This window comes from Paroedura picta, chromosome 3 (genome assembly GCF_049243985.1).
Source record: "Paroedura picta isolate Pp20150507F chromosome 3, Ppicta_v3.0, whole genome shotgun sequence".
In the NCBI taxonomy this organism is placed as follows: Eukaryota; Metazoa; Chordata; class Lepidosauria; order Squamata; family Gekkonidae; genus Paroedura; species Paroedura picta.
The window spans coordinates 125,691,477-125,707,863 of record NC_135371.1 but is presented as its reverse complement, the minus strand read 5'-3'; the positions used below and the strand labels follow the sequence as shown (position 1 = coordinate 125,707,863).

General features: G+C 46.2%; 1 protein-coding gene across 1 annotated transcript in view; it reads right to left on the bottom strand.

Annotated features, from left to right (window-relative positions):
• The window catches only part of GAS7 (growth arrest specific 7), a 170,607-nt gene extending 154,539 nt beyond the window's left edge, over positions 1–16,068 (bottom strand). Inside the window, exon 1 of the mRNA XM_077327607.1 lies at positions 15,752–16,068. Coding sequence (XP_077183722.1) covers positions 15,752–15,970 — 219 coding nt within the window. The 5' untranslated portion in view covers positions 15,971–16,068. The remainder of the gene's footprint in view (positions 1–15,751) is intronic.
• Between the last annotated feature and the right edge of the window lie 319 nt (positions 16,069–16,387).

Sequence of the window (16,387 nt, the reverse complement as noted above, 5' to 3'; positions counted from 1 at the left end):
TCTAATCTGGCATGCCAAGTTCGATTCTGCACTCCCCCACATGCAGCCAGCTGGGTGACCTTGGCCTTACCATGGCACTGATAAAGCTATTCTGACTGAGCAGTAATATCAGGGCTCTCTCAGCCTCACCCACCCCACAGGGTGTCTGTTGTGGTGAAAGGGAAAGCAATCATAAGCTGCTTTGAGACTCCTTCGGGTAGAGAAAAGCAGCATATAAGAACCAACTCCTCCTCCTCCTCCTCCTCCTCCTCCTCTTCTGCCCTGCCTCACCCACCCAATGATCTGCCTGCCGGTGGCCACACCACTACATGACCGCCTGCAGCCCCATCATCCTGCCCACCAGCAGGAACAGCATGTAAGGCAGCAGCTGCACCCTCAGGAGGGGGGGCACTGCTAGTGCCTGTTACTTTCCTGGATGCTACAGGCTTTAAGGCTAGTACTGTGTATAAAGCTCTGTGGGTCTTAAAGGTGCCACTAGACTCAAACTTTGTTCTACTGCATCTTAGTCCTGATCATAGTGCTACTGATTTAAATAAAAACTACTGGAAAATGGAATATAACAGGAAAACACAGATTATTCCAAAACTTGTGGGGAACCAAAGTAATAACTGCAAGTGTGATTGATGGCTACTGTGCCACTTCTGATTGATGAGAAACTACCAAGGTGACACATGATTGAATGACATTCATCTCCATGATTTCTATCTCTCTTAACTCATCACAGCTTTCAAAGGACGGGGCCGAGAGGATGAAGTGTGATGATACTACACCATTTGTTATAATTTGTTTAACTAAAACTTACCAGTAGAGCTGCTGACAAAGTTCATATCCCTTTGGGCCAGCCTATCTCAGCCAGTTAGAAACCTCATCTTCAAAGTGAGATAAGGTTTCCTACTGCTGAGTACCTCTATGGTTCATGTAGTGAACCTAACCCAGACCTTTTCTGCATAAGGGGAAAAGGCTTCATCTGGAGGCAGAAATCCAGGGGAGACAGGGTGCACTGGTGAAAACAGTGGTGGCACATAAAGCAGCCAGGCAAACAAAGGACCAGCGGCAACCCAGTGCAGCTGCTGCTGTGCAGAATGGGTCCCAGATAAAGTATTCCTCACTCCCCTCCTCTCCCACCTCAGTTTAGCACTTCTAATAGGGAGTGATGCAACAGAGATGAGTGGAAATTCTTGTTATGCACTTTTCCTTGTTTCCCTACTTTTTCTCTGAGTACTGTTCCAAGAAGAGCCTCTTGTGGCGCAGAGTGGTAAGGCAGCAGTCTGAAAGCTTTGCCCATGAGGCTGGGAGTTCAATCCCAGCAGCCGGCTCAAGGTTGACTCAGCCTTCCATCCTTCCGAGGTCGGTAAAATGAGTACCCAGCTTGCTGGGGGGTAAACGGTAATGACTGGGGAAGGCACTGGCAAACCACCCCGTATTGAGTCTGCCATGAAAACGCTGGAGGGCGTCACCCCAAGGGTCAGACATGACCCGGTGCTTGCACAGGGGATACCTTTACCTTTACCTTTTTATTGTTCCAAGAACACCCAAAATAACTAGCAAGTATCCTGAGCACTGCAATCCCCCAGAATGCACTGGGGGAAAAGATGTAGCGCAGGGGTGGACTACGGTTACCTGAGTGCTGTAATTCTCAGAATGCACCTGGGGTGGAGGTGTAGAGAGGAGGTAGCCAAACCGTTACTCTCCAAATGTCCATGGACTGTAATTATCATGAGGCCCTGGCAACATGTGCTGGCTCATGGTAACTGTAGTCCATGGATGTCTGGAGAGCCACTGTTTTACTACCCCTGATGTTGAAGAAGACCTACAAAAAAAATCACTTCCTTATTGTCATATTGTTTCCTAGCAGCAGGGCAGATAAACTGCAGTGGAATAGAAGAATGGGGGGAAAAGGACAACTGATCATATCTTTGGATATGCGGGATTAGTTGCAATTCTTCAAGAACCGCCTGAAACTCAACCCTACAAGGCGGAGGTCCTGTGGCTGGCTGGCTGGATGAGGACAGGATCAGGAAGCGCGTCTCCCATGCCTGGATGAGATGCAATTAACACCTGCACCGACTGCTAGGAATTTGGATATGACCTCTGATGACTCCCTTTCAATGGAGGCTCAGGTCATTAAGGTAGCCCAGGTGGCGTATTTTCATCTGCGCCAAGCACAACTACTAGCGCCCTACCTGTTCTCTGAACACTTGGCCACAGTGATCCATGTAATGGCCATTTCCAGGTTAGACATCTGTAACTCGCTCTATGTGGGCCTACCCTTGGCTTTGACCCGGAAATTACAGCTGGTTCAAAATGCGGCTGCAAGGGTCCTCACTGGGACATCTTGGAAGGCCCATATTCAGCAGGTTACTAGTTTGTTTCTGGATCAAGTTCAAGGTAATGGTATTAATCTTTAAGGCTATATGCATCTTGGGCCCTACTTATCTGCGGGACTACCCATCTCCTTATGCCCCCCACAGCAGCGGTCCCCAACCTTCATCTGGTCGGGGACCGCCTCCGGGGGTGGGGGAGAGCCAGCGGCCCGGCTGCCGCAGTTGCTCAAAAACGTGCATGCCCAATTGCTGCGCATGCACGTTTTGGCCGCGCCGGCCTCTTTCCCCCCCTCTCGCTGCAGGGGGGGAGGCAGGCGCGGCCGCTGGCGGCCCGGTACGATGGCCTTTGCGACCCGGTACCGGGCCGCAGACCGGGGGTTGGGGACCCCCGCCCCACAGGATGCTACACTCTGTGGGTAGGAATCTGCTGGCTATCCCAGGCCCCCGGGATGTTCGCCTGGCCTCAACCAAGGCAAGGGCCTTTCGGCCTGGTAGAATGAGCTCCCTGAAGAGCTACGAGCCCTGTCATAATTGTCAGCTTTCCACAGGGACTGTAAGATGGAGCTCTTCCACCAGGTGTATGGTTGAGGTCATGGTGAGTCCCAGAGTTTCTATTGGTGGATCCCTCCGCATTGGTACATCTGGACCCTTGCTCCCAACGAAGAAGAGCTCTGGCCCTCTATAGTCGGACAGAGGGAGAAGGTAGAGGGTTAGAACTGTATCATCATATTTTAATGCTTAGTGTTAATGTTAATTTTTAATGGGTTTTAATGGGGTCATACTGGTTTTTATTGTTTTACTGTGAACCATCACGAGTCTGAATGGAATATGGTAGTATATAAATACAAAAAAAATAAAAAATAAACTTGGATTCCAATTCAAATAAAATAGACTTTCTGACAATTTATCCTCCCATAATTTAGTTGCTCAAACTGGAATCTGAGGTGAGTTGAAGGGGAGATGAAATTTAGCAGCCACCTTATTCATCAGAATTTACTCCCAAATGTTCACTTGCATTCATCTGCGGCCACCAGATTGAACTCTCCCAGAAGAGTGAAGTCCATCATGCACATTATGAAATAATGAGATATGGCTTTCAAGTGGTATAGTGACTAAGAGCAGCGAACTGTAATCTGGAAATCTGGGTTTGCTTTCCCCACTCCTCTACAAGAAGCCTGCTTGGTGCCAGTCACGGTTTCCTCAGAACTCTCTCAACCTCACCTACTTCTTAAAGTGACTGCTGTGGGGAGAGGAAGGGAAGGAGATTGCAAGCCACTTTGAGACTCCTTGAGGTAGAGAAGAGTGGGGTATAAAAACCAATTCTTCTTCTGGATCTTAAATTGCAACTTGCTTAGCAAAAAATGATGTGTATGATAAACTGGACACCGTAACACCTATCAAGCAAGGGACTATGTAAAGCATCTAAACACTGGTGCTATAATTCATAGGACATGTCCCTTAAACATAGCTTTTGGGCATATCCAGTCATTTGTTTTTTTCTGGGAAGACGTTATTAGTCATATCAATTTTGCATTTGAATCCTTGTTGAATGCTGAGGATTCTGATGTACTTATAAACGATCTGCCTGTGTCCTGGAGGCTAACCAATGGTCAACAAAACTGGACCTTCTTTGCCCTTACTATAGTTAAAAGACTAGTATTAAATCATTTAAAGATAAATGATTTCTGTGAAGGTTCAAGGGGGTGGCAGGATACAGTGGATGAGGGTTGTGAATGTCCAGCATAGTACAGTGGGTTGGACTAGATGACCCATGAGGTCCCTCCCAACTCTATTATTCTATGATTCTATGAAATGTTCACCTCCAGTAAATCAATGGATTGACCTTAGAATTTCATCAGTATTTGAACATTCGATATTGAGAACTGCATAGATCTGCTACCACTGTTATATTTTTCATCTACTGTGTATGTGTGTACACTTTTTTCTTTTTCTTTCTTTTTCAAAATTCTATTCATTGCTGGATCTTAAAATGTTCCCTCCTTTTTGTTCTTTTACTTGTTTATTTTAAGGCAAGAAATAAAATAATCTTTAAAAAAAACAAGCTAAAACCCAAGAGTTTACTGAGGTCCTATTATATACAACAGTGGTCCCCAACCTGCGGGCCGCGGCCCGGTGCCGGGCCGCAAAGGCCATGGCACCGGGCCGCGGCTCCCTCTCCCCGCCCCGCCCCCGCAGTAAAAAACTTCCCAGGCCGCAAGCTTGCGGCCCGGGAAGCTTCTTACTGCGGGAGGCGGGGAGAGGGAATCAGGGCCGGCCGCGCCTGTGCGGGCCACGCCCGCTCGGTGGGCGCGGCCCGATCCGTGGGCGCGGCCCGGGCGCGGCTCGCGGGCGCGGCTCAGGTGCGGCCCGATCCGCGGGCGCGGCGTGGGTGCGGCCCGCGGGCGCGGCCCGATCCGTGGGCGCGGCCCGCGGGCGCGGCCCGATCCGCGGGCGTGGCCCGCACGGGCGCGGTCCGCGGGGGCGCGGCCCGATGCCCTGCCGGTCCCCAGCCTCGGAAAGGTTGGGGACCACTGATATACAATGTGAACTTTTTTTAAAAAAAGAGCTACCTTCTGCTAAGCACTTTGAATGCATGATGAAGGCAGCATGTGTGTAATGCAAACCAAAGAAAAGGTGAATTCAAAGTAAAGGAAAAACATTTGTGCATGCTAGAAGAGCAGTCTTAAATGAGACAGAAACTGGTGCCTGCTAAGTAAATGGTACAAAGCAGTAATCAAAAGAGCTGACTACAAAAATATATATATATTCTCTATAATGGGCAGGTTGCTTGGCAACAGAAAAGGAGCACTAAACCCATCAATAAACTGAACGCTCACAGCTGATCTGTATGTTTATATATACAAATAACATTATTTATCGTATGGCAGTTACACACCGGAAGCATATGATAATATCAAATAGGTAAACCTGATAAACACTAATGAGATGCCCACAGGATGAAAGAGGGCCAACAGAATACCAACAGCTTTGGCAGTTGTGTAGGCCTCTGTTTAAATGGGGCAAAATACCAGAACCTGAATGCAATGGAAAAGTTAGATATAAGTATTTAGAAGGATTAGCCAATCTGACTACAAATAACATGTCTGTGTGAAAAGGAGAATTCAAGAGGTATACATATGCCACTTCATCATACTTACCAACAAATCAGGATCGGTCAATTCCATCATCCAACAGCTTGTCCCAGAAGTGTTACACCACAAATATTATATGATGAGCTTTGTAAAACATTCCAATTTAAGTCAGGGCTCTCTAGGGCTACTGCAAGGAAAGCCTGAAAAAATTGGAAATACTTCTAAGCACATACAAAATATTTTAAAAACCCTTAGCACCACAGAAAGACCACACACAGCTCAATTAGTCTTCTGAGTACAGTTTAAGGTTAAAAAAACCCCCAGAAATTAACTACTTTCAAAATCATGAAATTGGAGAAAAGAGTATACATAGGGGTCATTATTTGCCTTTTTGTAGATAACGGCCCATTCAGGGTTTTTATTATAAAGCCTAAAATGTCCATAAGATTCATTGTAGGAATTATGCAACACATGAAAAAGCCACCTCTTCCGGCTCTGCCCTTTGCCAGGGCACTTTTTTTGACCTCTGTCTCTAAAATAAACAGACATGGGACTACTAAGAGCTGAAGATGGGCATAATGTGAGTACAGAGGTCAGATTCTCATCTCACACATTAAAAAAGCCAACTCAGCTGTGCCATAGACCACCCTTAGTCTGTCAAATGCACTGGTCTCATACTTATCTCCATACCACCAGGAAATCTAAGTATTCTTTTATTTTCTTTTTGCTTTTTTTAATAATGCTTACCCTGGACCAGGTTTTGCTGAAGCTATAACCTGCTGGAGTGGTCCCCAAACTTTATCTCACCAGGGACCAGTCAACGCTTGACAATTTTACTGAGGCCAGGGGGGAGGGTAGTCTTTTGCTGAGGGACGTCGCCGCCGCCGCCGCCTGAGCCCCTGCTCCACTTGCTTTCCCACCGGCGCCCCTGACTTCTCGCCACCCACTGGGGGGCACTGCCAGCAGCAGCTGTGCTGTGCCATGCCAAGGGGGAGCCCCTGTCATGGCGGCTGCTGGAGAGCACCAAAGGTGAGCCCGCGGCAGAGTGGCAGGGCGGCCCCCGAGGTAGCAGCCAGAGAGGAGGATGAGGAGGAGCCGCGACCCGGTACCGACTGATTCACGGACTGGTCCCGGTCCCCGGACCAGGGGTTGGGGACCGCTGAGCTACACAACCATTAGACTTTTTCTGAACAGCTGTCCACACAAAACAACTAAACTGCTCCATAACTGTCACAAGTTGTTTAAAGTGCTTTGGTATAGTAATGGTTTGTTTTGTGCTTTTTAAAATCATCTGTGCATCAGTAGTAGAGGCCTTTAAGCAATTCTCTCTCACAGCAAATCTTTTAAAAACAGCTTTTAGGGCAAGATTCAGCATCCAAACTCAACTACATTAATGAAGGAAAAAATAAACAGAACCAAGTTTATCCCCTTCTCCTGTTCTCCGTCCCCCTTTACCCTACTAGCATGCTAAAGAGACAGACAGACACAGAGAGCCAGTTAGGGTCCTCAGAACCATTGTTGAGGGGGGAATTGAAAATGAAAACAGGACTTATGTTAAATCTCTGTTTTCCTCCTTAGTATTAGGGTGGGCAATGTTATAACTGGATTTTAACAAAGCAGGTGAAAGGATGCCTAAGAAACACCATCATTTTACCTCACAGGTAACAAATTTTTAAAGGTGTGAAGTGTTTACAGGCCAACACTTAACATTTCCCCATCTTTCTGGAATGCAGTGCTTGGTGTGGGAGTATGGTATAGAGTTACTGGTGTTGCTGCCTAGACTTACCCCTTTGCTAACACAGTGACCTGTTTGTCTCTACTCATATAAATTTATCTGGGTGTCCAATAAGCTTTCAGTCCTGGAGAGAACAATTGATGGATAGTTATTGTCAGGAGCTAGCTAATGGAACCATACTTTGCTCATCTTAAAACAACTGCTGTAGCCCCATACAATGTGGCCATACTTTTCCCAGGGAGAGGGGAGGAGGGAAAGTTAAAGACAGCTTGGCTAGGTGGGAAAGAAAGAAGGATGCAGGAAGGAGGGGGGCTATAGGAGCTTACAGGGAAGGTAAAGAGTAACTAGTAGAGAATGGTATACAGGGAAAAACGGGATGCCTCCTACAAAAATAATTGTGGGTCCTTCACAGTTCATATCAATTTCACTTGCAAGGCATCCAGTAACATTTCCAGAACAGGAACATGCTCCATAAAACTGGGTGGCCTATGGTATTATGTTTAGCTCTGAGAAATTTATCAGAGATTAGGCATTTCCCAATTACCTTTGAAAGACAGACATTCTCAGTTATTCTCACCTGGATTATTCTAGATTATTTATTGAGTTCAGTAGGAAATAAACGCTCTATATACCAGGCATGCACAGACAGAACAGACAATAATTAATAGTTTACTTGAAATGTCAATATTTTGCTTTAGAATTAACACACATACACAAGGCACTCTCTGGGTCTTTACAGCAGGTTGGTTTTAGTCCAAAAATCCACTCCACACACCTGAATGTCAATTCTTAAAGGCTGCAATTCTGAGACCCCCTTTCTGGGAGTCAGCACTGTTGAATAAAATGGACTTCTCAGTTGCTCTGCTTAGGCTTGTTTACACAGTGAGTTAACTTTCTCATTGCTTGAATCAACCACAAGTTAGCAAAGCTGAGTATTCACATCCCTTACTCCAGTTCTACAATTCATCCCTTCCTCACCCTTTCTTGTGTCTACTTCAAATCATGGCATCACCTTGACTACATAAAGGAACCACAGCCCATGAGACTGCAGCGTATCATATGGCAAACGTGAGGAGGAAAAGTGTACATATTTTAGCACCACCAAAGTTAATCTCCCAAATGCATTTTCTGATCCAAGAATAGCTCCAGTGTTGCATCTTCTAGCCAGTACTTCAATCCTTTGTATCTCCAAGTTAAAGATTCTATGTAGTAGGTGCTTAGAAAGGTCTTGCTCAACCCTGGAGAGCCAGGGCAGGCAATAAAGAGCTAGACCGACCAATAGTCTGACTTGGTACAGAGAGCTTTGGAGGTTTTATACCTCTGTTCATAATAATTAAATAACAATTTATTTTTAATGATGCAATCTGCTCTGAGCCTCAATGGAAAGGGGAGTAAAAATATCAGAATAAATAAATAATAAAATAAAAAACATATTTTTTTCATTTATATCCAGCTCTTCTGTCCAATAAGGACCCAAAGCAGCTTAACTGTTTACCTCACTGACCTTTCCTCCACTGTATCCTCAGAAAAATTCTGTGAGGGAGGCAGGACTGTGGGGCTGTGACTAGCCCAAAGTCACCCAGCAAGTTTCCCTTGCAGAGTGGGAACCGCACCATAAATTCTCAAGACTAACTTACTCTGCTTCCCATCAAACAGCATTACTTTGCAATGGAACATAAACCTCTATGTTCAGCATAGTTTTAAAAATATATATCCCTGACCACTTACTACTTCAAACGGGGCAGTATTTTTAATTGAGCAAAGGCTAAAGATACTGACTCCCCAGTGTAAGTCTAGACCCAAGCAAGGGGCTCTGTAACACCCACTCTTACGGTAAACTGCCACTGAATCTCCATTTGTGTCTTTCCGTTGTACACCTATCCAACCTTTTGAAAGTCAAGACACTATAAGCATTTTTGGTAAAAAAAAAAAAGTTCTTAAAATGATCCTCTTAAAGACTTACAAAAAAAAGGAAATGTAAGGGAAGCACTGATTGTCAGTCACTGGACTGCACAGTAGTTCATGTAATGTTAGACCTTGATGATACTGGAGGGCCAGGGACTGGCAAGTGCTACTGTTTGTTTATGCTTAGCAACTACCTGATCGCCACAGGTAGTAGACTGCTATAATTATAAATGTTTACACCTACTAACCAAAAAACATGGGCATCTACTTTCCACTTCAAAGAGACTGATAGTCTGCTCAGCAACTATTACCAACCTTTGCTTCTGGTTGAGACTGTTTTTGTGGAATGTGCGCATGGCAGCTATGTAACAGATTACAGTCGAAAGAAACTCTGGAAGGGAATAACCGCAACGTGCAAGGGATCACTCTGCATCCATTCACACGAGCAAGAGCTCAAATGAGCACACTAAACTAATGCCTAACAGACCACTACTGCCTTACCATCTCAAAATCCCAAGTTTGGCTTTCTTACAATTTCAGGGAGTAACCTAAATCAAAGGTGGCATTCCTGGAATAGCCTTTACCAGCCTCATTGAAGATCCTAACAGTGGTACAGCAGGACAAACACCTTCATGTTGTAAAGCTAAGCACGCAGAGGAAGCAAATCATATCTTATATGTCTGGAAAGCATACCTATTTACAAAGTCTGTTTTTTTTTCTCCAAATGACACATAAGGCTGCTATTGAAGGCAATAACAACTTGCAGCAAATGGATGGGTGCTGGCAGAAGCTCCAATTCCCAAGCTGTCTCCATCACTACTGGAATGACACATTATGCTTTATAAGAGAGATGTACAGTTTGAGAAGTGACAGCAGCTATAAAAAGACCTGACAATTTTCACTGAAGCAGAATTTACATTGCCTCTCGCTTTTTTACATAAATGATTTCTTAAACTCATCAGTCAAAAGGGAAAGCTTGATACATACATCCAAACAATCTGTTTGTGTGATGTTAATATTGCACAATAGTCGCTATGTCAGAATCAAATGTACCTACAGAAAACAGTGAGCCATTTCAGCGCAATTCACTTTTTCAGGTTTAGAAAGCTCACAACACTGTTAAGACTTCATGTTTTGTATAATCTCACAAGACATTCACCAATACCAGTTCAAATGAAACAGGAATTAACAATAATGTCTATTAACAAAAAAGAAGACAAAACAATCTTTTATTATACTTTCCTGTCTCCTGAATTACAGGCTGCTGTACAGGCTATGCAATAAATCTAGGCATGCATTATAGAATGCCAAACCCGTATACTGCCTTGCTTTTTCCTAGATTCCATGTTAGCTTTTACAAGAGGCTACAAAAAAGAAAATCAGAATTACTTGTAGTATTCACAAAGAATATCCTTGCCAGGGCGGGGATTCTTGCCCATCATGTAAGAGGAAATTAATTTTGCAAATTACTTTGCAAGTATATCTGCATAATTTAAATTAGTGAGATGGAAGAGGACATATAGTTCTGGAGATATTTGCTCTGTACACATTTGGGATAGAGCATCCTTCTTGTCCCTTCCAGCAGCATAGTGCAGCTTGGATGATATGGGTTAAGTCTGAAAAGGTCTAATGCTGCAACTTTACATCAGTAATGATCAGTTCATAACTTGAGTCAATTTTATTCCGATAACAAAAGCTTAAGGCGGGCTTTCTAAACCCTGGAGTTTCTTGATGTCTGCAAGGTTTTTCTGGATGGGTGGGAGTTAATTTTTTGTCTGATTTTAAAATTTGTTAAACATTTAGTGGGTGATATAACCACATATGGTCATTATGATCTGCCCTGCCTCCTAAAATGTCCAATGCTGGGCCTAGAGGGGGTGGGGAGGGTCCTCAGGTGGGCATGTTCACAGCTATGCTTCCCAACCCTATTCTGCATGATCACGTCACTTCTGGGGTTTCTTGAAGCCTGAAATATGTAAAAAAGATGAGAAAGGCAGGCTTAAGGCTTCAGCACAGGTCAGAATTGTTATGAAAAGACAAGGATGGCAAAAGATAGATGGGCAAACTTTGAGCTAATACATCAGGAAAGAAGATGGCGAACAGAAGTCATTAGAAGGAGTACAGTTGGAACAACACACACGTTCCAACATTTCCTATAGATGTGAGACAGTCTTGTTCTCTCTTATACCTCTCCCTGGTATCTCTCTTTCTTACCTACATTTTACCTCCTAGAGAAATCTTATTAAGATTTGACTGTATACATTTATCGAAGTTCCTATTCTTCATCATTCAGCTCCTTCAAAAGTTCTTAGTGGATAATGGTTACTCTATCAGTTCTAGTGCAGAAAGAAATATAAATGTATACAGAGGTATCATATTGATAATGAATTTGGTACCTTCTGTATATTAACCTAGCGTATCTTAAACAAAATGAAGTAATATACTACTTGCTTTAAATTACCATAGATAACCACAAATCCTCCTACATTAGTAGGCCTTCCAGTATAAATAGGGCTATAGTCACTCCTCTATCATCTGAAACAGGCCTAACAGGAGCAAAGCAACTGAGTGCAATTACACACCAAGAGAGAAATAAGCAACACATAAAAACCATTTCAGAAACTTGGTCAGCAGAGAGCAGTAATAAGATGTGTTGTTGCCTAGGCAGCAAAGAGATTTTCACCTTCAAAAACAAGAAAGGGAGCAACAGGTTCTAAGCCTGCATTCCAAAACACTCCAAGTGTTTGGAGACCAAAGAGATGACCTTTCTTTCATAGTATTTGCACAGCAGCAAGAATGGACCCCTTATCTTATTGATATAGGTGCAAAAATTAAATTAAATCACGCTTCTGGATTTGAGTTATATTACAAAGTTATATGCCAGCTGCCTGGCTAGAATGTTTCCTCCTGATATGCTCAAAGGGTATCCTAATTATAGATTTTATTATTTGCAGGATCCAGTTATAAAAGATGTTAACAACATGAAATCTCACCCATGAGGTTACCAGACCACCCATATTGATATTCTTCTCCACCCCCAAATAGACATTAAATTAGATTGATGTGCACAGTAGGAGGGTACAGCCTTTAAAGATCGGAAGAGGTTATACCACACAGGTTATACACAGGATTGTTTATTTATGTTATTTATAATTATATCTATATGCTGTCTGCCATCTCGCAGCAGCAAACAATAGTAAAAACACAAAACAATAATGCAGATCCTCACACCACGCTAACCCCCTCCCCCACAACCTTCCTCCAATCTGCCAAGTCCCTCGGGGTGTTATCAGTGGAGAGGCTAGATCAGGGGTAGTCAAACTGCGGCCCTCCAGATGTCCGTGGACTACAATTCCCAGGAGCCCCTGCCAGCAAATGCTGGCAGGGGCTCCTGGAAATTGTAGTCCACGGATATCTGGAGGGCCGCAGTTTGACTACCCTTGGGCTAGATGTTTAGTTGGCCGGGCCTCAACCAAAAGCCTGGAGGAAGAGCTTCATCTTGCAGGCCCTGTGGAATTGACCTAGTTCCAACAGGCCCCCCAGCCCTTCTGGAAGCTCATTCCACAAGGCAGGGGCCAGGGCCAAAATAGGAGACTTCCCAAGCACCAGAGGTCACCAACCTATTCAAACCTGCAGAGCAAAGCGCCCTGTGAAGGACATAGAAAGAAAGGCAGTCCCTGAAATACACTGGGCCCAGACCACATATGGCCTTATAGGACAAAACCAAAACCTTGAACCTGATCCAGTACATAATTGGTAACCAATGCAGCTGCCTCAGCACCAACTAGATATGGGCCCTCCCAGGATGTCCACATGAGGACCCTAGTAGCCGCATTTTGTACCAGTTATAATTTTGGGGTCAAGGCCAATGGTAGGCTCATGTAAAGCGGGTCACATAAGTCCAGCCTGGAGATGACTGTCACCTGGATCACTGTGGCAAGATGCTCCACGGCCAGCTAAGGCACTAGTAGCTTAGCTTGGCATAGATGGAAAAATGCCACTTTGGCTACTCTAGTGATCTGCACCTCCATCATAAGGGGAGCATCAAGAATAACACCCAGTTTCCTGGCAGAGTGCGAGATCTTCAGTTGTACCCCATCCAGGCTGGCCCCTTCCTGTTCAACCACAGGACCTCTATCTTGTTGGGCCTGAGGTTCAGTCAGCTTTGCCTGAGCCATAATGCCACTTCTTCCAAACAACTGGCATATGTTTTTGGAATGATTTGGGGCAGTTGCCCATCAAGAGATAGCCAATCTCATCCCTGGTCACCATTGGCATCATAAATAACTGCTGCACCTATGGCTCCTAGGCAACATTCCTAGGGGGCCCACCCTATGGGCCGATCTATATGGGCTCACCCCATATGAATCCACTTCTTTGGTTGTTGTGCAGCAGACATATTTTAGTCTGGAAAAATATATATCAGTTCTTTGTAAAAATCATTTGTAAAAGCTAATTCAGGTCCTCAATGGAGACTGATGAGCAGAGAGACAGACAGACATTCAAGCAATGGAAAATCCATGAGCACTAGCTAGCAGGAGAAGGCTTTTCTAGCCCCTCAGAGATGGAGACACTGGGGGAAGGATTACCGACCCTAGGTTAAGAAATTCCTGGAGATCTGGGGTGGAGCCTGGGAAAGTCTGAGAAGGGGAAGAAACTCAGCAGAAATATGATCCCATCCAGCCCACCTTCTGAAGCTGTCATTTACTTCAGGGAGCTAAGAAGGGTTGGCCCTGGTTAGCACTGAGATGGGAGACCACCAAGGAAGTCCAGGGCCACTATGACCCAGAGGCAAGCAATGGCAAGCCACTGTGGAATGTCTCCCACTAGGAAAACACATCCACAACAGGGAGAATCATACTGCTGGTCTTTTGCCCCCAAATTACTCACTGCCCCCCTGAATCCTTCCACCACCCCCATGAGGGATGTACACCCAACTAGGTAACCCCTAGTTTAGAATGTATGATGAACAAGAAGCTAGCAATATGTGATGCAAAAGATCCATGATTAGGATCTCTCCCATTTTATTTTTTAAAGTTCAAAACAGCCACAGGATATGGGGGTATTTCAAACTTGCCCCAGCTAAGTGCCCACAAATTTCCAGTGCAAATTGACAAATTCTACAAATCAGCTTGCCAACAACTGACAGTTTGAAACCTTGAAGACTATGATCCAGAGACTATGGTTAAATGTGATATACTGGGAGGTGCGGTAAGCAAGTGGTAAAGGTGTCCCTTTCTAGACTGCCCCATACCAGTCTAATAGCTTTCTTCACAATCAGTGACAACATCAAATTCATCAACATGTAAATGACAAGACTGGCTTAGAGCTGCTATGGAACATTACATTAAGATCATTCAACTACCCTTGTGCAGCAGTGCACATCTTTGAACTGAACTGCATGAGCTGAGCAATGCTGATTTAAGAAATAAATCCTGCCCAAATAAAAGTTCATGTATTTTAATTGGAACGTGTATCTCACACATTTAGCGCAGCTTTAAATAGAGGCTGCTTCCTTTCTGTTACTCCCTCTCAGTTCCCACAGGTTACCCTACTGGTAGCCAAATTGTAAACATTGCTATCCTCCAACAGGACTTTTTATGATCAAGGTAGATAAAACTGGGTGTGCTTTTTTTAAATTAACGAGCATTGTGTGAGTTAATGACAATGAAGTTAGACCCAGTGAAACATACAATGTGCAGAATATCCATCCTGTCAGGAAGAAATGGCAAAACCACTTAAAAAAAAAAAACTAGCCTTGCCTTTGGCAAGATCTATGCATATTTCAGCAGAATCCAGGCACAGTGATCATGGGAGTGCTTTGCTGTTCAGCAAGGTTCATTTTTACTCTGCACATGAAGAAAAGGTAGCCATCTCCTAGGGTTGGGCGCTTCAGCCACCGAAACACCCAACCTTTTATCCAAACATATATATCACATAAAGGACCCTACATGGAAGAAACACTTCATGCGGGGTTTGAACAGGTCGGTGGAGGAGAGTCTACCTACACACCTTGGGAAAACTATGCTCAGGAACATGGGAAGCTCTTCTGAGGTACAAGACACACGGTGGAGGAGGATTTCAAGACATGGTGCTATTCCCATCTCGGAACCCTGTCCATGATCAAGAAGCCCGAGAAAAATGACCTTACAAAAGACGCCCCTTAAATGACCCACAACAACGCCCCTGCACACGATGCAACTCCCGAAAACATCCTGAATCTCACCTCCACGGCATAGGCGCGCTTCAAGATTATTTCCGAAACCCTCGACATGTTCCACAGTACCACACGAAGGACCACCAGGCACAGTTCACCTTCCCCACGCCCAACAGCTAATCTCTCTCCCTCTTACACACACACAACCGGACACGGAATCGACATTCAAGACACAGTCCTACCTGCGCCATACCAAATTGCCCAAGCAGTCCTCCCACCCACCCCATGAGCGACCCAACCGTTCTCAAAGACACCCAAGGACCAGACGCGCCCAGCCACGGCGGAGCAAAGTTCCCGCGGCCAGCCTCCCCTCCCCGGCCGGGCCCCCGCACCAAACCGCCCACGTCCTCCAGAGGACCCGGGGCTCCACGACGCCGCTCCTCGCCGGCACGCCCTCACGCCCACCCGGGCACCCGAGAGACCTCCGCGCCTGCCTGCTCCCTCGCCCGCCCGCCCGCCCGCCCTCGGCGGCGCTCACCTCGATCAACTGCACGTAGCTGGCCGGGAACCAGCCCCGCAACCCTTCGGCGGTCTCCCCTTCCCACCAGCCGCCGTCGGGCCCCGCCTGCAGGAAGGTGAGCAGTTCCCCGGCGGCGAAGCGCAGCCCGTGCCGGTGTCTCTCGCCGGAGAAGGGGTACAGGGTCCTGCAGCGCGCCCCCAGCGCCGGCACCGCCCGCTCCTGGCCCGGCGGCGGCATCTCCGAGCGACTTCGCCAAGTCCAGTCGGCTTCAGCCGCCACAGGTGCCGAGCCGATCGCCTCTGGCTGCCGGGAGCCTGCCTCGCCGCCTGCCTCCCCTCTCGGCCCGCCCAGTCAGCCCGGACGGCCCATTGGCCGCCTCCCGTCTCCGCCCCGCCCCCTGGCACCGGCTCCCGCCCTCGCACACGCGGGGGCCTCCGCCGAAGCCGTCCCTCCCCGGGAAGCTCCGCAGAGCCGCAGAGGGGCAAAGCGGCACGGGACGGCGGAGTCCTCCTCGCTTCGCCACCCCGCTCTCGCCCTGTCCCCCGAGAGTTTCACCGCCGCTTCCCAAAGGCAAGCCGTTGCTGCCGCCACCGGCTCACTTATCTCGACAAGAATCCGGGGGCGATGGCGCATTAGAATGCCTCCGTTCCTACA